General features: G+C 43.2%; 1 protein-coding gene across 1 annotated transcript in view; it reads right to left on the bottom strand.

Annotated features, from left to right (window-relative positions):
* The window catches only part of TMX3 (thioredoxin related transmembrane protein 3), a 234,054-nt gene that overhangs the window by 141,145 nt on the left and 70,995 nt on the right, over positions 1-21,914 (bottom strand). The window contains exons 5-6 of the mRNA XM_086965544.1: positions 20,284-20,329; positions 19,297-19,377 (exon numbers count right to left, since the gene is read on the bottom strand). Coding sequence (XP_086821670.1) covers positions 19,297-19,377; positions 20,284-20,329 — 127 coding nt within the window. The remainder of the gene's footprint in view (positions 1-19,296; positions 19,378-20,283; positions 20,330-21,914) is intronic.

Raw genomic sequence — 21,914 nt, 5'->3', positions numbered from 1 at the left:
ACTCTCGCCGCCGTCCCCCGCATCCGAAGAGCCTCCACAGGGGGACGGTCCTTCTACCTCGCCGCCAAGACATGGAACTCCCTCCCGACCCACCTCCGCCTGACCCAGGACCACCTCGCCTTCAGGAAGCAACTCAAGACCTGGCTGTTTGAGCAGTAGCGGGCCCCCCTCCCCTAGCGCCTTGAGACCCTCTGGGTGAGTAGTGCGCTATAGAAATGCTTTGATTGATTGATTGATTGATTGATTGATTGATTGATATACAGAGCGAACTGAGAGGGACACTGCAGCGTGTAGAGTTACACCAGAAGGGTGGAAAAACAGGCCCAGTAATCCAGATGGGGATAAACAGGATTTATGAGACTTTTATATAGTATGATACTGCTTACTTCTATACAATTAAACCAAATCTGCAGGATAACTATTGGTACAATAATTCTATTTGACTTATTAGCAGAACCCATGCCAACTTTTAAAATCAAGATTCATGTACTCCCTCAAATCCTTTACATGCTTATAAAAGCTTCCAGAGAAGGACCATCTCACAATTGGATCAGGTCATGCCCAAACTATAGTGGCACAATTCCCATATCGGGTTGAAACTCTAAACTGTTGTAAGGGCCCGGAGAAACACAGCAGACCATGAGTTTATCATATACAACTACAAATGGAAAGGTAAATGCGTCTCACCTGTAAAACCGAGGCACAGATCTATAACAGTTGTCCACCATGCAAACCTACATGCGTCATCCAACTTAGAAAACACTTACCTTCACTGCAAGAAAAAACATTACAAGATGGCCCTAGCACATGAACAGAGATGATCTGGGAAAACCATTCCGAAATAGCCTCCTTTCCTGTGCATATAGGCACACCCATTCTAATTCACAGGCAGACATTCTTGTATGGTTTAAAAAGCATTTAGATATGGCCAGTGATCAATACAATGGTGGGTGCAGCAGAGAGGGATAGGGGGATTTTAGTTTTTGTAAACAAAGAGCTGGCAATGTGAACGTAGGGGTATTGCAAGGCCCTGAAGTCATGAGTAGAAAGATTCAACTAATCCAATCAAAGAAAGTTGGCACTGAAAAACTTCTTGAACAAGGACAAACACAAGAATAGGGACGAAAGCTACTGAATCACGAGTAGGAAACATAGACTGACAAAAAAAACATTGAATCATGACCAAGGGGCACATTGAAAACATACGTTTACATTTATATAGAATATATTAGGTCTGTAGCCAACAAATAGCTAAACCTGTTGGTAGGCAAGACCTAAAAATGAGCTTGCCAATATATTGGGAAAAAAATATATCACACAATAATGAAGGTTTGATGCTCTGCTATGTGCCTGCAATATAAATAAGGTAAGGCTATATTTAAGATTCTAAAATACCCACTGATGACATATCAACAACCATCACTGAAAAAACGATCTATTGTATTAGCCCTGTAACAGTGAACTGAACTAAATCATCTGAGAACAGTAGGTTACCTGAAGAGGACGGGTCTGAATTCACCTTAGGTAAGACATCCTTCCTAGTTCATTATTTGGTAATTGCGCCACCCGTCATTTACAGTTCCATGAAACTAAAACTTTGCAGTACCAAAGCATTACATAATTAATGCTACACCACACCTTTGCTAGAAACATGACCCATCACATGATTTAATCAAGCAGCCTATTTTATTCTAGCGCAATGACTCGTATGTTGTAATGTAAATGATCAGAAACAACAAATAGGAGTGCTTTAATACAGTTTTCTCGGGTGCAGTTAAGTGGTTCGCTGGCATCATAAATAACTGTTAACATTACACAATGCTATGGTACTCAATGTATCAGGCTCACAAGAATAAACATTATTATTATTAAATCGGTTTTATATAGCGCCCGGTTACCCTGGAGCATCCCTGCGCTTTTGCCACCAACCAGAATCAGAAATAGCAGAAACAGAGAAAAATTAACAGAAGAGGAGGGTCTTAAGTTGTTTTCGGAAGCGCAAGAGACACGGTTCAGCGCGCAAACCTATGGGGAGAGCGTTCCAGAGGGTGGAAACGTTGACTGAAAATCTCCTTCCTCCTGAGCGGGCCTTTTTTACCCTGGGAACGACAGACAGGTGTTGATAGTCTGAACGTAAAGTTCTGCTCGCTTTGTACGGGGTCACCATCTTCTGAAGGATGGGGGGTCCTTTGCCTTGCAAGATTTTGTGTGCAAGGCATAGGGATTTAAATTTCACTCTTTCCCGTATTGGCAGCCAGTGTAGTGCCCTCAGTGCTGGTTTAGCGGAGCAGGACATGGGGATGTTATAGAGTGTTCGTGCTGCCGCGTTTTGAACTTGTTGGAGTCTGTTCAGAGTGCTCTCAGGAGCCCCAAGGTAGATCGCATTGTTAAAATCCAGCCTGGACATAATCAGACCCTGGATCAGGAGCTTTCTCGATGGGAAAGGGATGAGGGGCAGTATCTTGCGTACTGATCTGAGGAGACCAAAACAGACACCCGCTAGTTTGGATGCCTGGGTTCTGAGGAAGAGATCTCGTTCCATCCAGATGCCCAGGCTCTTGATCTCATCCTTAGGTTCAGGAAGACACCCTAGACAACTGGGCCAGGTTAAGCTGGAAAGGGAGGGATTTTTAGGTCCCATCACCATGATCTCAGTCTTGGACCCATTCAGTTTGAGTGCTGAGTCCCCCATCCAGGATGGACCTGTGAGAGGCAGGCATGGAGTGTCTGGGAGTTCTCCAAGGATTGGGAGAGGGCGAACACCAATTGGGTGTCGTCGGCGTAGCTCACGATCTTGATGTTGAATGGAGCCACCATCTCCTCCAAGGGGGCCATATACACGTTAAATAGTGTAGGACTCAGGGAGGAACCCTGAGGCACACCGCAATGGAGGTGGGTGGACGCCCACCGTGCGCCCCCTTCCCATACCTGGAAAGATCTTTCACTAAGGAATGACCTGAGCCAGTTTAGCGCTGTCCCTCTCACTCCGGCGTCTGATAGTCTCTGGAGTAGCACTTGGTGATTAACAGTGTCGAACGCTGCACTCAGGTCCAAGAGGATCACTGCCACTGGTCTCCCCCCCCCCCCCCCAACCCCCCCCGAGTCAAGAATGCAGCGTGCCTCCTCCATGACTGCCAGCAAGGCGGTGTCAGTGCCTTGGCCCGGGCGGAAACCTGTTTGGGAGCTTTTTAGCACACCATTGGTCTCCACAAAGTTGGATAGCCTAGAGTTGACCAGTTTTTCTGAGATTTTGCTCAGCCCTGGGAGGAGCGAAATGGGCCTATAGTTGGCCATGTCTGAAGGGTCCAGAGAGGGTTTTTTCAGAAGGGCTTTCACTATTGCGCTCTTCCAGTTAGGTGGAACAATGCCAGTGCCTAACGAGGCATTAATGACTTCGGTGATAGGCTCCACAATGGAGGGGGCAACCTGTTTAAGAATTCTCATAGGGGCAACATCCCGGGGGGAGCCACTCTTAATTGAACATAGGGCTTTAAGGACTTCATCCCTGGTGACTGGTCCAAAAGATTCCAGAGTTATCTGGGGACATCCCTCCTCCTCCCATCGCTCGGGTCCAATCTTGGGCGGAGGTAGCGATATAAGAATTTCTTCAATTTTTGTGTTAAAATATTCCGCCAGATTATTACATTTGGCCTCCAGGTTCTCCGTAGGGGCAGAGGGTGTTGGAACTTTCAGGAGTTCTTTGACCACCAGGAAGGTTTCTCTAGAGGAGTTAGAGGCATTGTTAATTCTCTCCTCGAGAAACTGAGTTTTAGCCAGCCGGATGGCGGTTTTGTACCTCCTCATTGCTGTTCGATATTCCATTTTACTGGCTTCCTCCCAGTCCTTCCTCCAGGAGCGCTCTAATTTTTTGCATGTCCTCCCCATAGCCCTTAGCTCGGATGTATACCATGGAGCGGTGTGAAGTCTTTTCTCCCTTATGCCTGTCGATCTTATAGGAAGGACAGCGTCTAAAGTGTTAGAGATCCACCTGCAGAGGTCTGCGTCTGCTGAGATAGGATCATGTGAAAGAGGTGGACGTGAGGCTTCTAGGCTGCAAGTGAAATTTTCCACTGATAGCCTGGCCCATGGTCTGTCCGGTGCACCAACACTGGAGGGAGGGCTGCTTTCACGTTTAGTTTCCCAGGTGAAAGGGATCAAAAAATGATCCGTCCATGGCAAAGGAATAGGGGGGACTGCTTTCATGGTGGAAATATTTGCAAATATAGGATCTAGCAGGTGGCCTTTGTTGTGAGTGGGATCTAGATTTATAAGGTCTATTCCATAAGTTTTAAGGTCACACAGGAGGGCAGTCGCCAGCCGCTCTTCCTGGTCATCGAAATGGAGATTGAAGTCTCCCAGGGCGATAAAATTTGTCGCTGAGGCAGCACCAACCATTACCGTTTCCATAAGAGAGCTGATAAAGTTACCCATCTTTCCTGGGGGGCGATAGACTAACAGCCCAGACAAGGTAACGGTGGGTGAGACTTGGAAAGAGAACTTACAGCTCTCACCGTCTTCCACTTCGCCTTTCTGAATTCTGCAGGTCAGTGAGTTCTTGTACAGAATGGCTACGCCTCCTCCTCGACCAAGTGGCCGATCCTGTGAAAGAATGAGAAAGGCAGGGGGGAGGGAGTTAGCCATATCTGCTTCAGCACCCTGTGTAAGCCATGTTTTTGTTAGAAACAGGATGCCTAACTCCTGTTCCCGGATGAGGAGATTCACCTCAAGCGAGTGTCTAGGGAGAGATCTGCAGTTCAGCAGTCCGAGGCGAATTGTGTGTTTTCCAGGTGCTAGATTAGGGGGGCGGCATAGGGCGCAATGAGTAAAAGGTGGCGGACCGGTGTTGAACAGGGAGCAGTATGAAGGAACATTGTTGTTGGACAGCATGGATTCCATCTTGTGAACTCATTGGGTATTTTACATCTATTTATTTATTTATAAAGCACACACGACCAAAATGTTGGTGTCAGAGCGCTGTACAACCTAATAAATATCATTAAATATACAAGGAACAAAATATAGATGATTTGCTGTGTTGTACTATATTGTATTGCAATGTTTATTTGGCACTTACAAGCCCCATGTGGGGCACTGAAGCATTTTGCCTACATGGGTAACAGGACACCATGTAGGGGTTTTGGTTGGAAATGTTGTTTTGTCTGTTTTGATCCTATGTTGAAAGTGATACCATGTCATTCGTGATGACCACCATGTGCGATTATCAAGTCATAGCGTGGAGCGTGTAGCAGTGTGAGAGGTTTATAGTTTTCAGTTGCCGGAAGCTTTAACCAGTTCTGTTGATTGATTTGTATTATTTACCATAATTATAAACAGCTTAGATTTTACTGCCCTGGGTTGTCCATTCTGAGATATTTTGTTTAAAGTTTATGATCCTGAGGAGGCAAAGGTTGGAAGTAGAAAGGGTGGAGATGAAGTCTTCCTTCATGGACATACAGCACCAGCTCAATGCCTGCATGATGAGTATTGCATTGCATTGTTTTGTTCGGCTGATCATAAGTGCCTCTCTACAGCATCAGGAAAGCAGAAGAGGCAGTGGATAAGGAGAAAAGTGTGCCAGCACGCCCACCATCAAGACGGTCAATGAATCGGGAAAGCACCAGATCATATTCTTTTGGTTCTGAGCCCTGCCAAGACATGTCAGCCATCTCCTTTGCACAGGAACAACAATCTTGGTGTGAGGTCCCTGCAGTCTCTGCGCTCTTGCCTCTGCTAGAACAGCACTGTCAAAAAGCACTCTGGTCATATATCCCTCTAAAGGAGAGGAATCAGCAGCATTGCCCGTGGCTCAATCTCAAATAAGAAATCCAACAGAAGAGCAGGGCTCACAACTACAGTGTGGAGGGTTGTAGGGTTGAGAGCTGTATACTCCATGACTGACCTCTCACAGTAGTGGGAAGAGAGATGGCAAGTGTCAGTGACTGCATGAACAAAGAAAAAGTTACTTACCTTTGTGTACGATCTTTCTGGTGAATCCTCAATCTAACCACTGGTTCCTCACCTTGTGATTAATCCCCAGAAGACAGATTGGATCCAGAAACTTTCTAAGCAGTTCTCCTGCATGCCACTAGGTGACATCAATGACCTCGGGTGCAGTTCAAAGTAGGTTAATTGTTGCCACTCAATCTCCAAGCAGGAAGATACAAAGTGTGCAGGCCTGGGCGTAATACCCTGATCTCCTTGGAGGAAATTACGCACACTAAAGTGGTTTTCCAGTTGCAGCCGCTGTAGGGGTGGGGGACTGGGCCACATGTCTCTACTGTCCATGTTGTCTTTGAGAGCCAAAGATTCGGCCACCAATGGCTGAAACTCTTATCATTCTGGAAGAGGAGTCAGGTACTGACAGATGAGACAACTCCTACCGTTGGTCAGGGAGAGGGCCTGGCACCAGAAAGCCACACTGGTACCCATGACACGTCCCAGACAATCAGTCATGTCTAAAGACACTATAATCCAAATGGCAAGGGTGTAACGGCCGAGGAGATGACTTCTGGGTAACCCCCTTAGTACTAAGCATGGAATAACGACTGTTGGGACGTCAAGTCAAAACAGGGAGGAAGTGAAATTGAAAGGTACAAGCTCAGACGATCAAACAGAAACTCCCCAGCATCCTCCATGTATCTTGAACTTGCCACCAGCAGCTATACCCTACACAGTGGTTTTGGCAAATGTTACTCCTTTGTCTCATAATGTTTTTGAGCACTGGGCGGCGTTAAGGAATAAGCCACTTGATTTACTAAGCTTAAGGACTGGTTTACATAATTCTCTCTTTTAAAATTTAAAATGGCTCTTAGAATTGGGTGGGTTGGCCCCTCAGTCAAGTCATTTTGCGGCGACTGTATTGTGCTGACTTTTAGTTCTCCTCCTCTCATGCACACAATGTTGAAAAGGGGTAACAATGGGCCTAGCAATCTTAATGATATACATCTCTTACCTCTGAGCTATTTTTACAAACCATCGAATTTTCCAAAGCCCGAGGGTGCATGCTGGGGGGAGGCAATTCCAGGGGATTTGTGGAGCCCTTATTCTCAATTGCAGTTAATAATCGCTTTGATGCTCTGAACACTCTGGAGGAAATCGATTGACTCCCTACGGGGAATCTGGTGCCCCCCAATCCTGCTGTGAACGTGCCTGCCATCTATGGTGGGGTTTTTTCATCCAGCCCCCACCCTCATTAGGAGATATGATAACAATATGGGCAAAAAACTGATGGATATGGAAGTAAAAAAAATGGCTGAATCCCAAGATAACTTATATCTATCTCTCTTCCCCCTTTTCATAAAGAAATCAAGGCTCTAAACAAAGCAGCTATAGTTAGCAGCGCTGTGAGCTGTAAATATGCCTTGTGTAACATTCTCTCCTGGAACATTGCTGGCATTTCCTCAAAGTTAAATAATCTTTTGTGGAGAGAATGTATTAGTCGTTTTGAGATCCTATGCTTTTAGGAAACTTGGTCTAAGGAAGTGGTCCATTTGAATAGATATAGGACATACCATACCCCTGCAGTCGATAGTTTGAGTTGTAGAGCTAATGGGGGCCTCTGTATATACATATTAGCCGAAATTAATTTTAAAAACATATCAATGCTTGATAATGATAATTACAACCAGCTTGTTAAAATGGACATTGATTTGATGCACTCTATAGTTGTTATCAATTTTTATAATAATATCCCACCTGATAAAGTGAGAGTTGTGATCCCAAATTTACTGAAGGTGTTGAAAAATGTTGGTCGTAGGAAGGGGAAAGATAGGTTTATACTTGCTGGAGACTTTAATTGTACGTCATGTGTGAACGCCGGGGAAAAATTGTGTGAAGCCTTAAATGAGGACGGGGCATGCTGGTCCCATTGTCAGCATTCAGCCCTGGGAGTACAACTGAACAAGATTATTTTTTCCCTCCATTTGGGTTATGTAAACCAAGTATGCCCTGCTCCTATCCCCTGGACATTTAATGGCCGAGGTCTTCAATCCATTATTGATTTTGTTTTAGTAACTAATAGTCATGCACATAGGCTCCACTCTTTTCATGTTTCCGATGAGCCCCATAGCGACCATTTTCCTTTATGCTTAGCGATTTTCCTTCCGTCCACCACAATTTTAAGACCTAATAAGAAAAATCAACAGCTAGAAAACAGAGCCATAAGAAGAACCAATGGTTATTCTTTACGTTGGTCCTTAGCAGATCAAGCTAATTTGGTTAAAACCGTGGTGGGCAAATGTAACTCAGCTATTGAAACATGTTTTAGCGAGACCGCTATCCCAGAAAACATCTTCGCTTCATTTCAGGTAATAACTAATGCAGTCAGAGAGTTCCTCACAGACATCATAGTGTTAAGGGACCTCAGAAGGGCTGGTTTGACACCAGATGCACAAAAGCTTATTCCTATCTAAAATCTGAGCTACACAAAAACCCGAGAAATATAAGTAGTGTAAGGATGACTATAGAGGCATACAAATATGCAATTAGGGGCAGAAAAGTCAGACTAAAGCAAGAGGCGTGGGATGCTTTACACTCAACCTCAGTAGCTAATGATAGAGCGGCCTTCTGGAAAATTATTTGGGCCCCTTGCTTGTCTAGAGAAGTTGGTCCATCGCTTGAAATAGCAATAGCGGAAAACCAATGGATAGCTCACTTTGCAAAAGTGTATCGGGGTGAGGGCAACCTAGACATGACAAATTGTTGTGCATTGGAGGACCACAACTTTAAGTCTCCCATGCAACACACCACTCTATTATTTAGGTTAGATCGGTAGAGCGGGCTCTTACTGTAAGTAAGGGTGGCAAAGCGACTGGTCCCGATGGGGTCCCACTAGATTTGTTTAAATCTAACACTCTTCTATGGGCGCCTCTTTTAACACACGTTCTAAATGCTAGCTGTAGTGCAGTTTTTCTACCTACTTGGGTAGAATCAACTATTGTGCCCATTTTTAAAAAGGGGGACAGACAAGACCCAGCGTGCTATATGCCAATCTCCCTATTAGACACCATAACGAAAGTAGCAGGTAGAATAATACTGGAGCGTCTCCAGGACTGGGCGGAAAAAAACTCCGTCCTGTCAGACCTGCAATACGGCTTTCGAACTGGTGTAGGAACCGTAGAGCAGGGATTAAATGGGTCTCTCCTGGTTGGTAAATACACTAGGGCAAAGGAGGCGACCCTATTTTTAGCATTTGTTAACCTTACAGCTGCATTTGATAGCGTGATCCACAATAAACTTTGGTCAATTTAAGAAATAATGGGGGTTGATATACAGATTATTTATTTTCTTAAACATTTTTACTGCAACGCTAACGCACGAGTGCACTGCGGTTTAAAGGGTGACCGATCAGGGCCCATTCATATAAGAAGTGGCGTTAGGCAAGGGTGTGTTTTTGCCCCGTTTCTGTTTAACCTGTATATAAAAGGACTGGGGGAGGCCCTTTTAAATGATAAGTATGACCTCCACCAAGTGGCGAGACGTCCGATTCCAGGACTCTTGTATGCAGACGATGCGGTGCTCATGTCTCGCACACAAGTAGGACTTCAGAAGGTACTGAATGATTTTTTGAATGATTTAGGGTTAAGAGTTAAGTCCTCTAAAACTTTTATAATGTGTTGTGGTACTGGCATCACAAAACCCAAAGATGTGTTTGCGGCTCGACAAAAGGTTGGGCCTACTAAAACATTTTCTTATTTGGGCATTCTCTAAGCCAATAATGATACGTGGACACAGGTTGTGGCTGCAAAAAAACTGGTATTTTTACATAGTACATCTGCCATTAGTTCCTTTGCTAAAAGAATAGGCAAGAGGCCTCCTGAGGAACTCATTAATATTTATAAAGAAAAATGTGTTTCTGCAGCACTTTATGGGACAGGGGTATGGGGGGCAGTTGATCTGCTTCCCATGCAAAAAAGTAGAAAACTCTTTTTTAAAACATATTTTATCAGTCTCGAACGGTACCTCAACATACATATGTCATGCGGAGTTGTGCCTCACTTTTATTTCTGATTTGATTAAGCTTGAGCCAGTGCTGTTATGGCACAGATTCTGGACGAAAGAAGAGGCAAAATTAAACAGAGAGCTACTTCTGGATGTCCTGACATTGGATGGGGCTCTGAGGATTCCATGGATAAATTATGTTCGTAACTTTTTCAAGATCTTGGCCACCCAGAGTACTTCACTAATCCTTGTTCCATTGGTGATATAACCAGGAAGGATTTTTAAAAAGTGGCCCTGCCTATGGTGGATATTATCAGACTAACATCTGAGATAGTAAAGCCCACTGTCCCAAAGCCCACTGTCCTTCACAATCAGATGATTTTAATCACTTTCAATATTCAACCTTACATTACTTATGTCCTTGGGGCATATGATGGGTTCCTTTGAATTCTCAGAACCTCCAGATGTGCCCTTGTGATAACATCTCCAAAAAAAAACATGCTCCATGTTATTCTTTTCTGTAAATTTTACTCCTCTCCTAGGAAACTGGGTCTGGTCACTGTGTTGAAAATGCTCGGGCTACATCAGTGTCGACCCGCCCTTTTGGTATTGCAATGTTTAGACAATTTACCAGTATTTATAGGATGGTCTTATTTTTGAAAAAGGTTCTTAGTTTAAGGAAACAATTCCTTATCTAATTGTTTTTTTTTTAAATTTATAGTAAGAACATAAAATTGTTCTAACTAATTTAATATGAACTTGCTCTATGTATAGTAAAGTAAATATTTTTTAACTTGAGGTGAGCCCCGACAATTTAATAATGTTTTATTTCTTATTGTATGCTAAATACTTTTTAACGTAATACATTTGTATGAATCTATAACACACATGAAATGTTGTAGTAATTATATGTTTTATGTGCTTTTATGATTGTCTGTGAACAATCGAATAAAGCTCACTTTGACTTCTGAGTCAGACTTGTGGGGGAGAAAATCCTCTTGCCAAACCGCTTTATCATTTGGATTCACGGCCCAGCAGATTGGTAGGGAAGGCATTGGGTGTAGACCCTGCTGGTGGAAGCCAGCCAGGGAATTGGATACTGTGTCATGAAGGCAGTATCACCAGCTGGAGTACAATGGCGACTGATAAGCTTGGCTCAAGAGCCGAGAAGGGTGTCTGCAAGTGCCTCATTAAATGCTAACAGTGGCTCAGTGGTAGCATGGCCAGATTTTAGAATTTCCGTCAGTTCGTTAGTTTTTACTACCATGGTTAGGAACTGTAGACACAACACTTCGGCAGGCCTTCATATTACTATAGGAAAAGGAGGTGGAGGTGCTTTCCTCTGTAGAAGGACCCGGGAAGATACAACGCCAGCATCAGAAGAAGTGTCAAGCCCACTGGCATTCTGAATTTCTTCATGCCAGTTGTCTTCATCAAACCTGGCAACATAATTGTACCCGTGATTATACTAGTCATTCACAGAGCCTGTGGAAAAAGATTATGCAAAGTCTGGGCCCTACAAAGTGGTAAGGACAAGGTATTGGAATCAGAGGGGTTGCCAAGATTTTGCACGCCTGTCGACGCCAAGTGCCACTTCACTCGAGGTTGTGGCAGATTAAGTTCAGAGTTGCATACCACAAACGGATGTTTAACCTCATCCGGCAAAACATGAATCAGCATTGCTGTTAATGTGAGCAAGACTGGTGCAGGGATGATGCCAGAGGTGGCACTGGAGTCAGTGCTGAACCCAGTATGGTCCAAGACGCACAGACGCTGCTGGATGTGGACCAACTTGCAGAGGCCCAGGCAAACAGTTACGGCCCAATGGTTCATCAATGGGAGTCTGTAATGTACACAAAAAAATTAATAGATTTAAATTAAAAAAAAAAGAAGAAAAAATAATAATAATAAATATTGACAGCATAGACTTGCTGAAGGTATTTGCTTGCTGAGATGTCACAGACAGACCTGGAAACTCAGGCCACCTCGGAGCTAGACTCTAAATCAGCACTGATGGAGATCTGCAGCGAAACCAGGAGACACGTTGATGCCCATGTGTCCTCTCAGAAGTTCAAGAATGGCATTTTCTGCATGGACTTTTTGCGTTTCTTCTTCCATTTACCAGAAAACTTTGACCATGGCGTGAATCTGCTGCAGGAATAACTTTTGAATAGGACATTCATTTAGACTTCGCCCGTCACGAAGCAGTGTTTGGCAATGTAGAGTTTGGCTTTGTGTTTCTGCAAAGCCTTCAGATTCATTGAGTGCAGTCACCACAGGCCTTAGAGTCGTGGTTCAACCTAAGGCACCACAAGCAGACTTTGTAAGGGTCCATCGAAGACATCTGCTTCTGGCAATCCCAGTACAGTTTGAACACCGAGGTTTTAAGGGGAGACATTTCCTTTGCACACTGGATGAAATTGTGTCAAGAAATATGGCCAAAGACCATGGAGAAGCTCCAGATCTGCATCTGAAGATGTGGAAAGAAAAGAGCTGATCCACAGTTCTTGGTTTGCACTTAAGTGAGATTCTGCTTGTCACTTCGGGAGCAGAATGGCTATAGAGTGGAGCCGCAAAATGCCACCTCATGGCACACATGAGAACTGTTTGAAAGTTCATGGATCCAGTCTGGTGCCTGTGGATTATTCTCAAGGCGAGAAATGTGCCATAGCATCCATCAGAAGCCACCGGGCGTACATGGAAGATGTGGAGGAAGCAACAAGATGTGCTCACTGCCAGCACCAAAGCACAGACGTGTGCAGCTGTTGCTTCTATTTCCTCTCATTCTAATTTGAAGAGTTCCCTTGTGAAAAAGTCACAGCCCCATGAGCAACTATGACAACCACCCCCAGGAAGCAGGTACATGAAGTATTAACATTTTGTGGCTAGATAGCCATTTTAACAAGGACGTTTGTTCTTTTACATTACGAGTCTTCTCTGGGAGTGTTGTCTCCGGCACTGCCTAAGTGAATTACCGAAGCATTGTTTCCTTAGCTCTTGCTGTTCTATTGCCGTAACCTTGATTTTCACGACTATTACTTTTTGTAGATCACTAACTGTGGAACACTAAATTCCACATCCATCTAAATCGTGTAAGTCTGTTAGTAATTGTGCACTCAAATACTGTATGCCTCCATACTGGTGTGCGAACATAAACTGGCAGATTCGCGCCAAACTCCGGGTAAAGACTAATTTAGCAGGAATATACACAAGAGGGTCAGTTAAGCAACTTGAATCCACACGCAAATCACGGGTGAAGGGTTTAGTTCATGGCCATTTGTGAAAGCACTACATCTAACAACCAAGCAAAGACATTTGTGTTCATCTGCTTTTAAAGACACTTTTATATGTCTACACTAAACAAATTAGGTTATTTTAGAAAATTAAAACGCAAGGATTAGAAATACAAACATTGCATCATTAAGGCCTCTGATAACACAGTAATAGAAGCCTTGCGTTGCATCATGAACGCTTTATATTACCGAGGATGGGAACAGCTGGGAGACCAAAGCCTCTGAGGATATCTGTCTCAAAGTATTTTGCAAATGAGCCGATCAGACACCGTAGGAAATCGGCATGAACGTAATTAAGGGTCAGAAGTGTAAAACCAGCAGTTAATGAAATTCCAGATACCAGTGGTAGACATGGTACTTGTTCGTTTCTTTCTGAATGCTGTAAGCAAAGTGTTCCCTTTTCACTGCATCTTATCCACATAATCACAGTAATAAATCCTTTTAAATCTGTGAGCCTTGCCTCTGGCTGTTCGTTAAACCACCTGCTGTGAGTGGGAGGGCGGGACGTGGCGGTCTGCTTTTTTTAAATGAATTAAACTGGGTAACCAATGTGAAAATACCAGCTACTTCGTACGCATGGCTGAAAATCAATACAAAACAATGTACACAAAAAAGATACTGGGATACAGCTTTCAAGAAGACCAAAGCTTAAAAATTGAGTTATATCAATCGGCCTTTACAGAAAAAAGGTTATCTTCATGCAACAGCCCACCTCCATGATGGTGTACCTCTCCTACACCAGGTACCTTGCGATCTCTTACTGTTAAGCTGAGGGCACTCCGCACCATCTTTTTTAGGTACCCAACTAATCTTGCTCCCATAAAGCATGTGGAGTTGCTAGCTGGAGACTCTTGGTTGAAGTTTATACATTAAAGTCATAGTCATCCACACATGCGCGAAGAACTCAAACAGCGTATATTCAAAACCACGGTACTGTATACAAAAGGGGTTTTTTCAAGTCCTTGCTGCTCAAATGGCTCTCAACAGTGAACCCTGCAGGAGTCTAATGAGTTTCACTGTATTGTGCAGTAGTGTTGGGTGCAGAGATGTAGGTCTGGTGGATAAGCAACATCTCTAGTGCGAAAGAATTGAATGCCCCGGCCAATGAACATTTTGGAGCTGCAGCAATAAAGACCAAGGGGCAACTGAGTACCTTGCCAAAAAACGCATAAAGGCGGCACTCCATGGGAACGGCCCTGATGACAGTGGTGTTGATGTAAATATACAAGTCACAAGCTCATTCTTCATCCTAACACAAGCTTCAGGATTGTCGTTGCAACTCTGTTGATGAAAATATCAAGGCATAAAGGTATCCTAAAACTAATTTTGAGCCGGCAGTCATTTGCCAAATTAAGTCAAACATGTGTCCCTGGGGACTAATCTGAGTTGTACTTGGGGAGCCTTCCCCATTGATCCAGGCTGCAAGCGTTTCAGACTGTACCAGGGCATTTGCTCTTTCACAAACTGTGATCAACAATCCACTAAGATTTATAAATATCCAATGAAAGGTTTTCAAAATAAACTCTAGCATGAATTATCATAAAAACTAGTAGGAGGCCCACTTTTTAGCAAAATAATTACATATATTTGATACAAAATTAATAACATTCCAATGTAATCAGTGTTACGTGTTCAAGTGATCAGACAGTGAATAAAGAAGAAAACTGTACAAGGGGTGTTTAAAATGGACAAGAAACAACAAAAGGAAAAACACAATGTTTTAAAAATACTAGTTAGAAATCCCAATAAACTGACAATATGAGAGTTTTATTCCAATTTTCGGAGGTGCCAGTGTTTCGATCCAAAGGTTTGGGCGGGTCAACACCAGGACAAAAATGACAAGCTGAGCAAGAGTGTCAATCAGTACGTGGGATTGGAAAGACGTAATTCAGAATCAATTGGCAGAGACAAATAAGGCCAAGGGCAGTGGTAGATTATAGCCACCTGTAAGCAGCGAGCATCCGCTTCAGGAAGGCCTTCACATGAATCGCTCTGAAAAACTGAAAATACTTTGGGCAGTAGTAAAGTGATTCACTTATGGAAACATTAATCTGGAGATGATCAGCGCCGTCACTCTGGGGTGAATTTACCGCCCGTTGTCCTTTCACAAAAGATGATTGAGAGCTTCCGCTCTTACAAGAAAGCGCCTGCAAGATGAGCCACAACATGAAAAATATCCCATCACTGCCTCCACGGCCCCAAGCCAATCACTTCCTTAGGATACTATGGTTTCCTCTCTGTTGGTATAATAGAATGAGGTAATGTCTGGCAGAAGCAATTTTCCACCCTCAGAACATGGACAACACCCTCATGTGAACCACCGGCAGCTCCAGAACTTATGTGCAGAGACTGCTTAGATGTGGACCAAAAGCCTCTCTCGGTCATGTTTCCCGGATGGGCGCCAGAGCCCAGAGAGGAATCCTCTGCGGGCAAGAACTACTGTCTCCAAAATCTGTGTGCCGGAAAGCATGTCCTGATGGAAGGAGGACAGTCTGAAGGGAGGGACAGAAATAGAAGGGCATAGCCCCTGCAGATTAGCTGGATAACCCAGCGAACAGTCATAACCGTCTTCTAGCAGGTGTAATAATGGGAAACACGTACCCTCTGCGGAGGACAGTGGTAATGAAGAGTGGGTGGGTGGGGGGTTAGAGTAATTTGAAGGCAACAGGCCCAGCAAAGAGTGGCACTGACCTGTATATGCTGCTGAAATTACCTAGGTCAACCTTGAACAATAAAGCAACAGTAGTTGCTGGAGTGCCAGGAGTGGTGGGGAAAATTGCCTCTGCCTGGACTGCCCTGGAATAGGCTCTTAACTCCCTACACCACTGATGGAATTGCCACAGAGATCCGTACCTTTGTTGTTTTTTAAGCATTCCAGGGAGGAGTTCCACCCATGGATCAAGCTATGGTGTCCTTAGAATCCGGACTGCACTTCAATACCTGTTTACAGGCATCCAAGCCACCACTGACCATAACAATAAATGCCGCCTTTTGTGATCTGATAAGATCATTAATGTAAGCTTTCCTAGCTCCCACAAAGTGTGAATATATCAGGCCAGAATACAGGTCACAATTGCAGTGTGAAGCGCAAGGCTACCAGATGTAAAGACTTGGTGGCCCATAGTCAAGATCATTTGACCTAAGATATTTGTGTTTTGCTTCACAAAAGATGGGACTACCAGATGTTCTAAGGAAGGATAAGAGTACAAACGTTTGGCTCACCTATGGAGTCTGGCTAGGTGCTTGTGGACCACTGCCCTGGTAAAAGTTTCTCCAAATGCAGCGATGGGAGGATCCAGAAGAGGCCTGGTAAATTAAAGCAATAACACCACCACTGACTAAAAGGACTGCAAGACATTAGATCAAATGTTAGGACTGGTCTCTGGAAAACATTTCTTCTGAGACAACTTTGGCATGAAATGAAGCTGAAACCTTGTCCGCTAGGAAGGAGGCCAGAGGAGTGAGGTCTCCTTCTGGTGACGTGTCCAGGCCACCCCCATTTGTTAAAGCCAGATACAAGCCAGCATCAGTTTTATATTTTGGAAAGGGGTTATGAGCTTCCAAATCATCATCATCTGTGTGGCTATTTTCTTAGCAAGGCATTTCCATGGGCAGAAAGTCAGAGCCAAACAGCCACATAACACAAAAGAATATTTGATCCATCGGGACATGCCCTGCCAAAGGAAAATCATATAAGTTTTTCTTCAAGTTCCCTTTCACAACACATCTAGTTTTCTCCCACTTTGACGACTTTGCAGTAAGCATCTTAGTGGCCACAGTGGATGGCATCTGCATTTAAAGAATGAGGGACAGTGTCTTGGCAGACTTCAAATTCTTCTGGCTGTAGAGATGCAGTGCAGTGTGGCAAACCACAAAGGATTGTGCTTACTGGTCTGGAACCAAAGAACAGAGTCTAGATTCATAGCAGTCCCAATAGCAGACAGTTTGCGTCCCTTCCCTATGGCGCTTTTTGTGCTTTCTTATGAGATGTTTTTTTGAGAGATCATTTTCAGACAGTGGACTTAACTGGAGATGAGAAAGAAAGTTATGATATCGCCCTACATGGCCTGGCCAAACGCTCCTGGGTGGTCTTCCCGCGCTAAGTGGCAGTGAAAGGCCACAGCATTGTATTCCAATCCCATATACCACTTACAAATGTTACGAGGGTCCAACAAGGACAGATTTCTGTGGCATCTGCAACAGGGTTTAAACCAAAAAATTTTAGGAGGACACACTTTAAGAAAGTGGCAGCGCTAGAGAGAGATTACTTGGGAAACGTTATCAGGACCGGTCCAAAACCTTTAAGGATTATTCATAAAGTGAGGAATGTAAGGAAAGATGTATCCAGAGGTTTCCTTTAGTGCTCCACCCCAATCCTGTGTAGAAAATTCCCCTTTAAAAGGCAGGAGGAAAGCACTTTAGACTTTTATCAGTATGGGTTAATCTGTGGACTACGGGTGAACCTAATCTAATACAGGTTATACAATGTCATGTACTGGCTCCTTCTGGGACTACGCTGGCCCTGTGCCAGCATCTCAGGGGGTACAACCCACACAAAGTATGCTTAAAGGACTACCGAGGTAAACCAACAATCTGCTTGGTATGTACCTATACCCAGTGGCCGAAATAGGTCACTCATTTGTAGTTTTTGTTCCTCAATCTCACGATCTGTTCTTCCACAAAGATCTGAGGCAATCTAGTCTTTCTCAAGTGATACAGAGCCAGGGGCAAGATTCAGAAACTATTTGACATTGGCCTGGAACAACTTCACGCCATCAATCTTACTACATGGGACCATCGGCCATCAGCTAGAACAGAGATGTGGCCCAGCAGGAAGAGCGGTCATCTTTGGAACAAGGGAACCATTTTAGATGACGACGCAGCTACGATCCAAGGTCCCGACCGCAAAGCTGAACTGAGACGGATCAACGAGACTGCGTGAATCGGAACACGCGCATCGCTGATCACCTCTCAAATCCAGCACACGTCTTCGGAACTGATGCATCACCTACACTGCAAGGAGAAGATAGACGCATCTCATTGCTTGCGAACAAGAAAGATACTTTGTTCACCAGGTCCTGCTTGGGTCCTGTAGCCAGCCTGCGCTTCCAACAGTCCATCCCGAACTTGGCCTTTGGCCTTGCCCAGAGTGACCTTAAGTAACCTTTTTAGCGTACTTGCTTCTAAGCGCTTGACTACATTTATTCCCTTAAAATGCAATATCTTAACTTCTATAAATTTAATTTTTGGTCGTTTTGTTTAAAATATAATAATCTATGTTTGTAAACCTGCGCAGAGCCTTTTGTGGTGTATTCAATGGGCTACTGTGTGTTATTGTTGCACAAATACTTTACACATTGCCTCTTTTGATGAGTCTGACTGCTTTCTGTCAAGATACCAGAGGGTGAGCCGAGATGATCTTTTAGTGTGTACTTAACTTACCCTAAATAGGAGTATTGGTGCCTACCTTGCCTGGGAGGTGGATTCCTGGTTGGTTGAGGTATACCTCAACCAACCAGGAATTCCATTTTTAAAACCCCACTAACTTTTAGCCACGCTAAACAGCAGCCATGCTGGTGTACAACATGGCTAAAAGATATTGACAAAGCCAGTAGCTTTCACATACGCGAGACCCAAAGGCTTTGCTAATCCTTGTTGTTTTTAAGTAACAATTGGAGGATGGAATTAACTTGTACCTCTTTCCCACGTTCTTGAGAGATTGGCTGATCCGCACCAAAATGCCACAAGAGATGAACATAGACTTTACAAATATAAACGTTATGTTATGTGCATTCATTCATTCACACAGTGAAAGGAAGTGGTCTTTCAGCAAATAAGAACAGAATTCCATACTGAGGGCAAGCGGTCAATCTATGAAACTCACAACATTGTTTGCACCGTACAATTCAAACGCTTACGGTATTTGAAAGTCAAGGCCTTTTTTCAAAAAACAATTAAACAATTTGAATTCAATACAAAATTGCATACATTATTGCTGTCAGTACATTACATTAACTTATAAATGAATTAGCTGGTTTAAAAACAATGGCAATTGACAACTTACCCTGCTACTCTGTTTGCAAACTCAATTATATCATCTTTTGTTCTCGGTCCTCTGTAGTTGTATGCCAATTCTCCTTTTAACCTTCAAATTGAACAGGTCAAAGGTTAGTGTTATATCATATAAGATATAATATTTCATTATTATTATTATCTTTAAACGGCACAAGGCAGGCATTGTGAATCATCAAGATATTTAAAAGGGAAAGTTTCCCAAAACATGAAAAGAATAGATTTGCACTGGATTCAGATGAAGCGTTAATGCTCCGTTCCAAGGATGTCTGTTTGAAAGGTTTGCTTAGAATATATTATCTGGGTGGTGGATTCAGATCGGGGAAAAAGTTTTGCTCAGGATTCAAAAGTCTACCATCGCCAGTTTATAATCCATTTTTTTGTGTTGGCTTTATTATTCAGTTTGACCTTCTTAAATGCACCTACAAGTGTCAAAGCACTCTATTAAAGCTAGCTATCAAAACATCACATAATAATGACAATATCTGGCTACAAACCTTCTAACAGCCTCTGACCAATGTCAATTGCTGTTTGCTCTGAAATTATCCACAGTTTACCTGTTCATTTTTCACTTCTTAAAAATCAGACCACAGAGCGTTATGGGTCTGCTTTTATATAATTAAAAAAACAGTTGATCATTTCTCAAATTCTTAGCCTTTTTACATACACCCCTAAGACTGCACATGAAGGTCCAAAGATAATACGTAGATTAGTGTTTTGCACTGGACCCACACACTTGAAAAAAATATCGCTCTTTTCAATGTGAAGGGTATCAGTCCAACTACAATTTCTAGTGATTTTCTAACTATTTCGCTGAAAGCGGTGACAAGTAGGCCCTTCACATGCAGTAAGCACTCAAATTTGTTTGTCGCAGATATTTGTTTGATGGGAGTAAGAGTGGTAGCCCTGGATTTACTTGCATGGTTGTCCATATGTTGTTCTAGACAAATGAATTGAGAGAATGGGCAGCTTTACTTACAGCTTTATAGTTGGAAAACCTCGAACTCCAAATTCTGAAGCAATGCCTGCAAAATACAAAAAAAGGATTGTATCAAATTATTTGCCGACTGGTATACGGTTCATTCTTCATCCTAACACAAGCTTCATGATCGTTGTTGCAACTCTGTTGATGCAAATATCAAGGTATAAAGGTATCCTAAAATTACTTTTGAGCAGGCAGTCATTTGCCAAATTAAGTCAAACATGTGTCCCTGGGGACTAATCCGAGTTGTACTTGGGAAGCCTTCCCCATTGATCCAGGCTGCAAGCGTTTCAGACTGTACCAGGGCATTTGCTCTTTCACAAACTGTGCAAAATACAAAAAAAGGATTGTATCAAATGATTTGCCGACTGGTATACGGTTCTACTGCATCCATGTGAAGCACTTCACATGTACTCCATATTGTTGGTAAAAACTAGAAAAATAAACCCCCTGTGTGAAGAAAGAACACAGAATCATTGTTCATGACCCAACTGTACGCATTAGAAGAAGGTAATGTTAAGATGGTGGCCCTTAAGATACCATGAGACTATAATGATTAATTGTGCAATTATTTCTAAATCACACATCTTGGATCCCCATATACTAGTCTGAACTGCTAGTGTGAATCGCCTCTCACCTTGTAATCTCAACATAAGGACCCAAATAAAATGCATTAAGTACCATAAAAACACATCTCCATGGTAAACTGAGGATGGAGAGGCACAAGTCCTAAAAACACATGTTCACCAAGTTGCTGAAACTACTTACATCCGGTTCCCTCCCTTAATACTTAGAAAATGGTATTCAAATCAAAAGCATATGGAACAGTCAAACACGGAGCAAGGATGTTGAAAGAGGTGCAATATTTCTAGGACCAAAGAAGTTGCCTATACTCAGACTATTGAGCATCCTCCTAATAAAATTCGATAGGACCCTCACAAGTAACAGTTCAGAAATCCTGCCTTCACATAACTGACATGAGGAGAATGCAAACGTCAACACAATGCGAAATAAATGTAACTGGCACACATATCATCAATCAAAAGAAATAAAATAATAGGGACAGTAAAGCTAAACAATGTTGAATAATAGGTGGGCTAAAATCTCTTTTTAGTTTTTTTGCATTTACAAAAAAAAAGAAACAGATTGTTGTGAGAAACTGCATATGCGCGGTCTCAGGTGTGACTTAAAACATTGTACTCTTGGCAGCACAGCAGTGAGGCATTGACCAGAAGTACTATGTTCATCTTGACCTCTTAGTGATGTTGGACCTGGCCGTTTCTGCAGTGTCACCCCCAAACATTTGGCCTTCCTCCTCGCTTTTTTTTTGTGCAGATTTTTGGGCTCTAGGACTCTGGGCACTTTACTAATGCTAACCAGTGCAAAAGGTCATGTTCACGCTCTCCCTAAAACATGGTATGATTGGTGTATCCACAATTGGCATATTTGATTGATATGCAAGTCCCTAGTAAAGTGCATAAATGTGCCCATGGCCTGTAAAGTAAATGCTACAAGTGGGCCTGCAGCACCGATTGTGCCCCCCTTTAAACTTCTCTCATGCCTACCTTTGCAGAGCCTGTGTGAGCATTTAAACTGCCATTTCGAGCCAGCAAGATAACCCTCTTGCT

The sequence above is a fragment of the Lissotriton vulgaris genome, chromosome 4_1 (assembly GCF_964263255.1).
Source record: "Lissotriton vulgaris chromosome 4_1, aLisVul1.2, whole genome shotgun sequence".
Classification (NCBI taxonomy): Eukaryota; Metazoa; Chordata; class Amphibia; order Caudata; family Salamandridae; genus Lissotriton; species Lissotriton vulgaris.
Note: the sequence above shows the minus strand (reverse complement) of the source record. Positions and strands in the feature narration are given on the sequence as shown.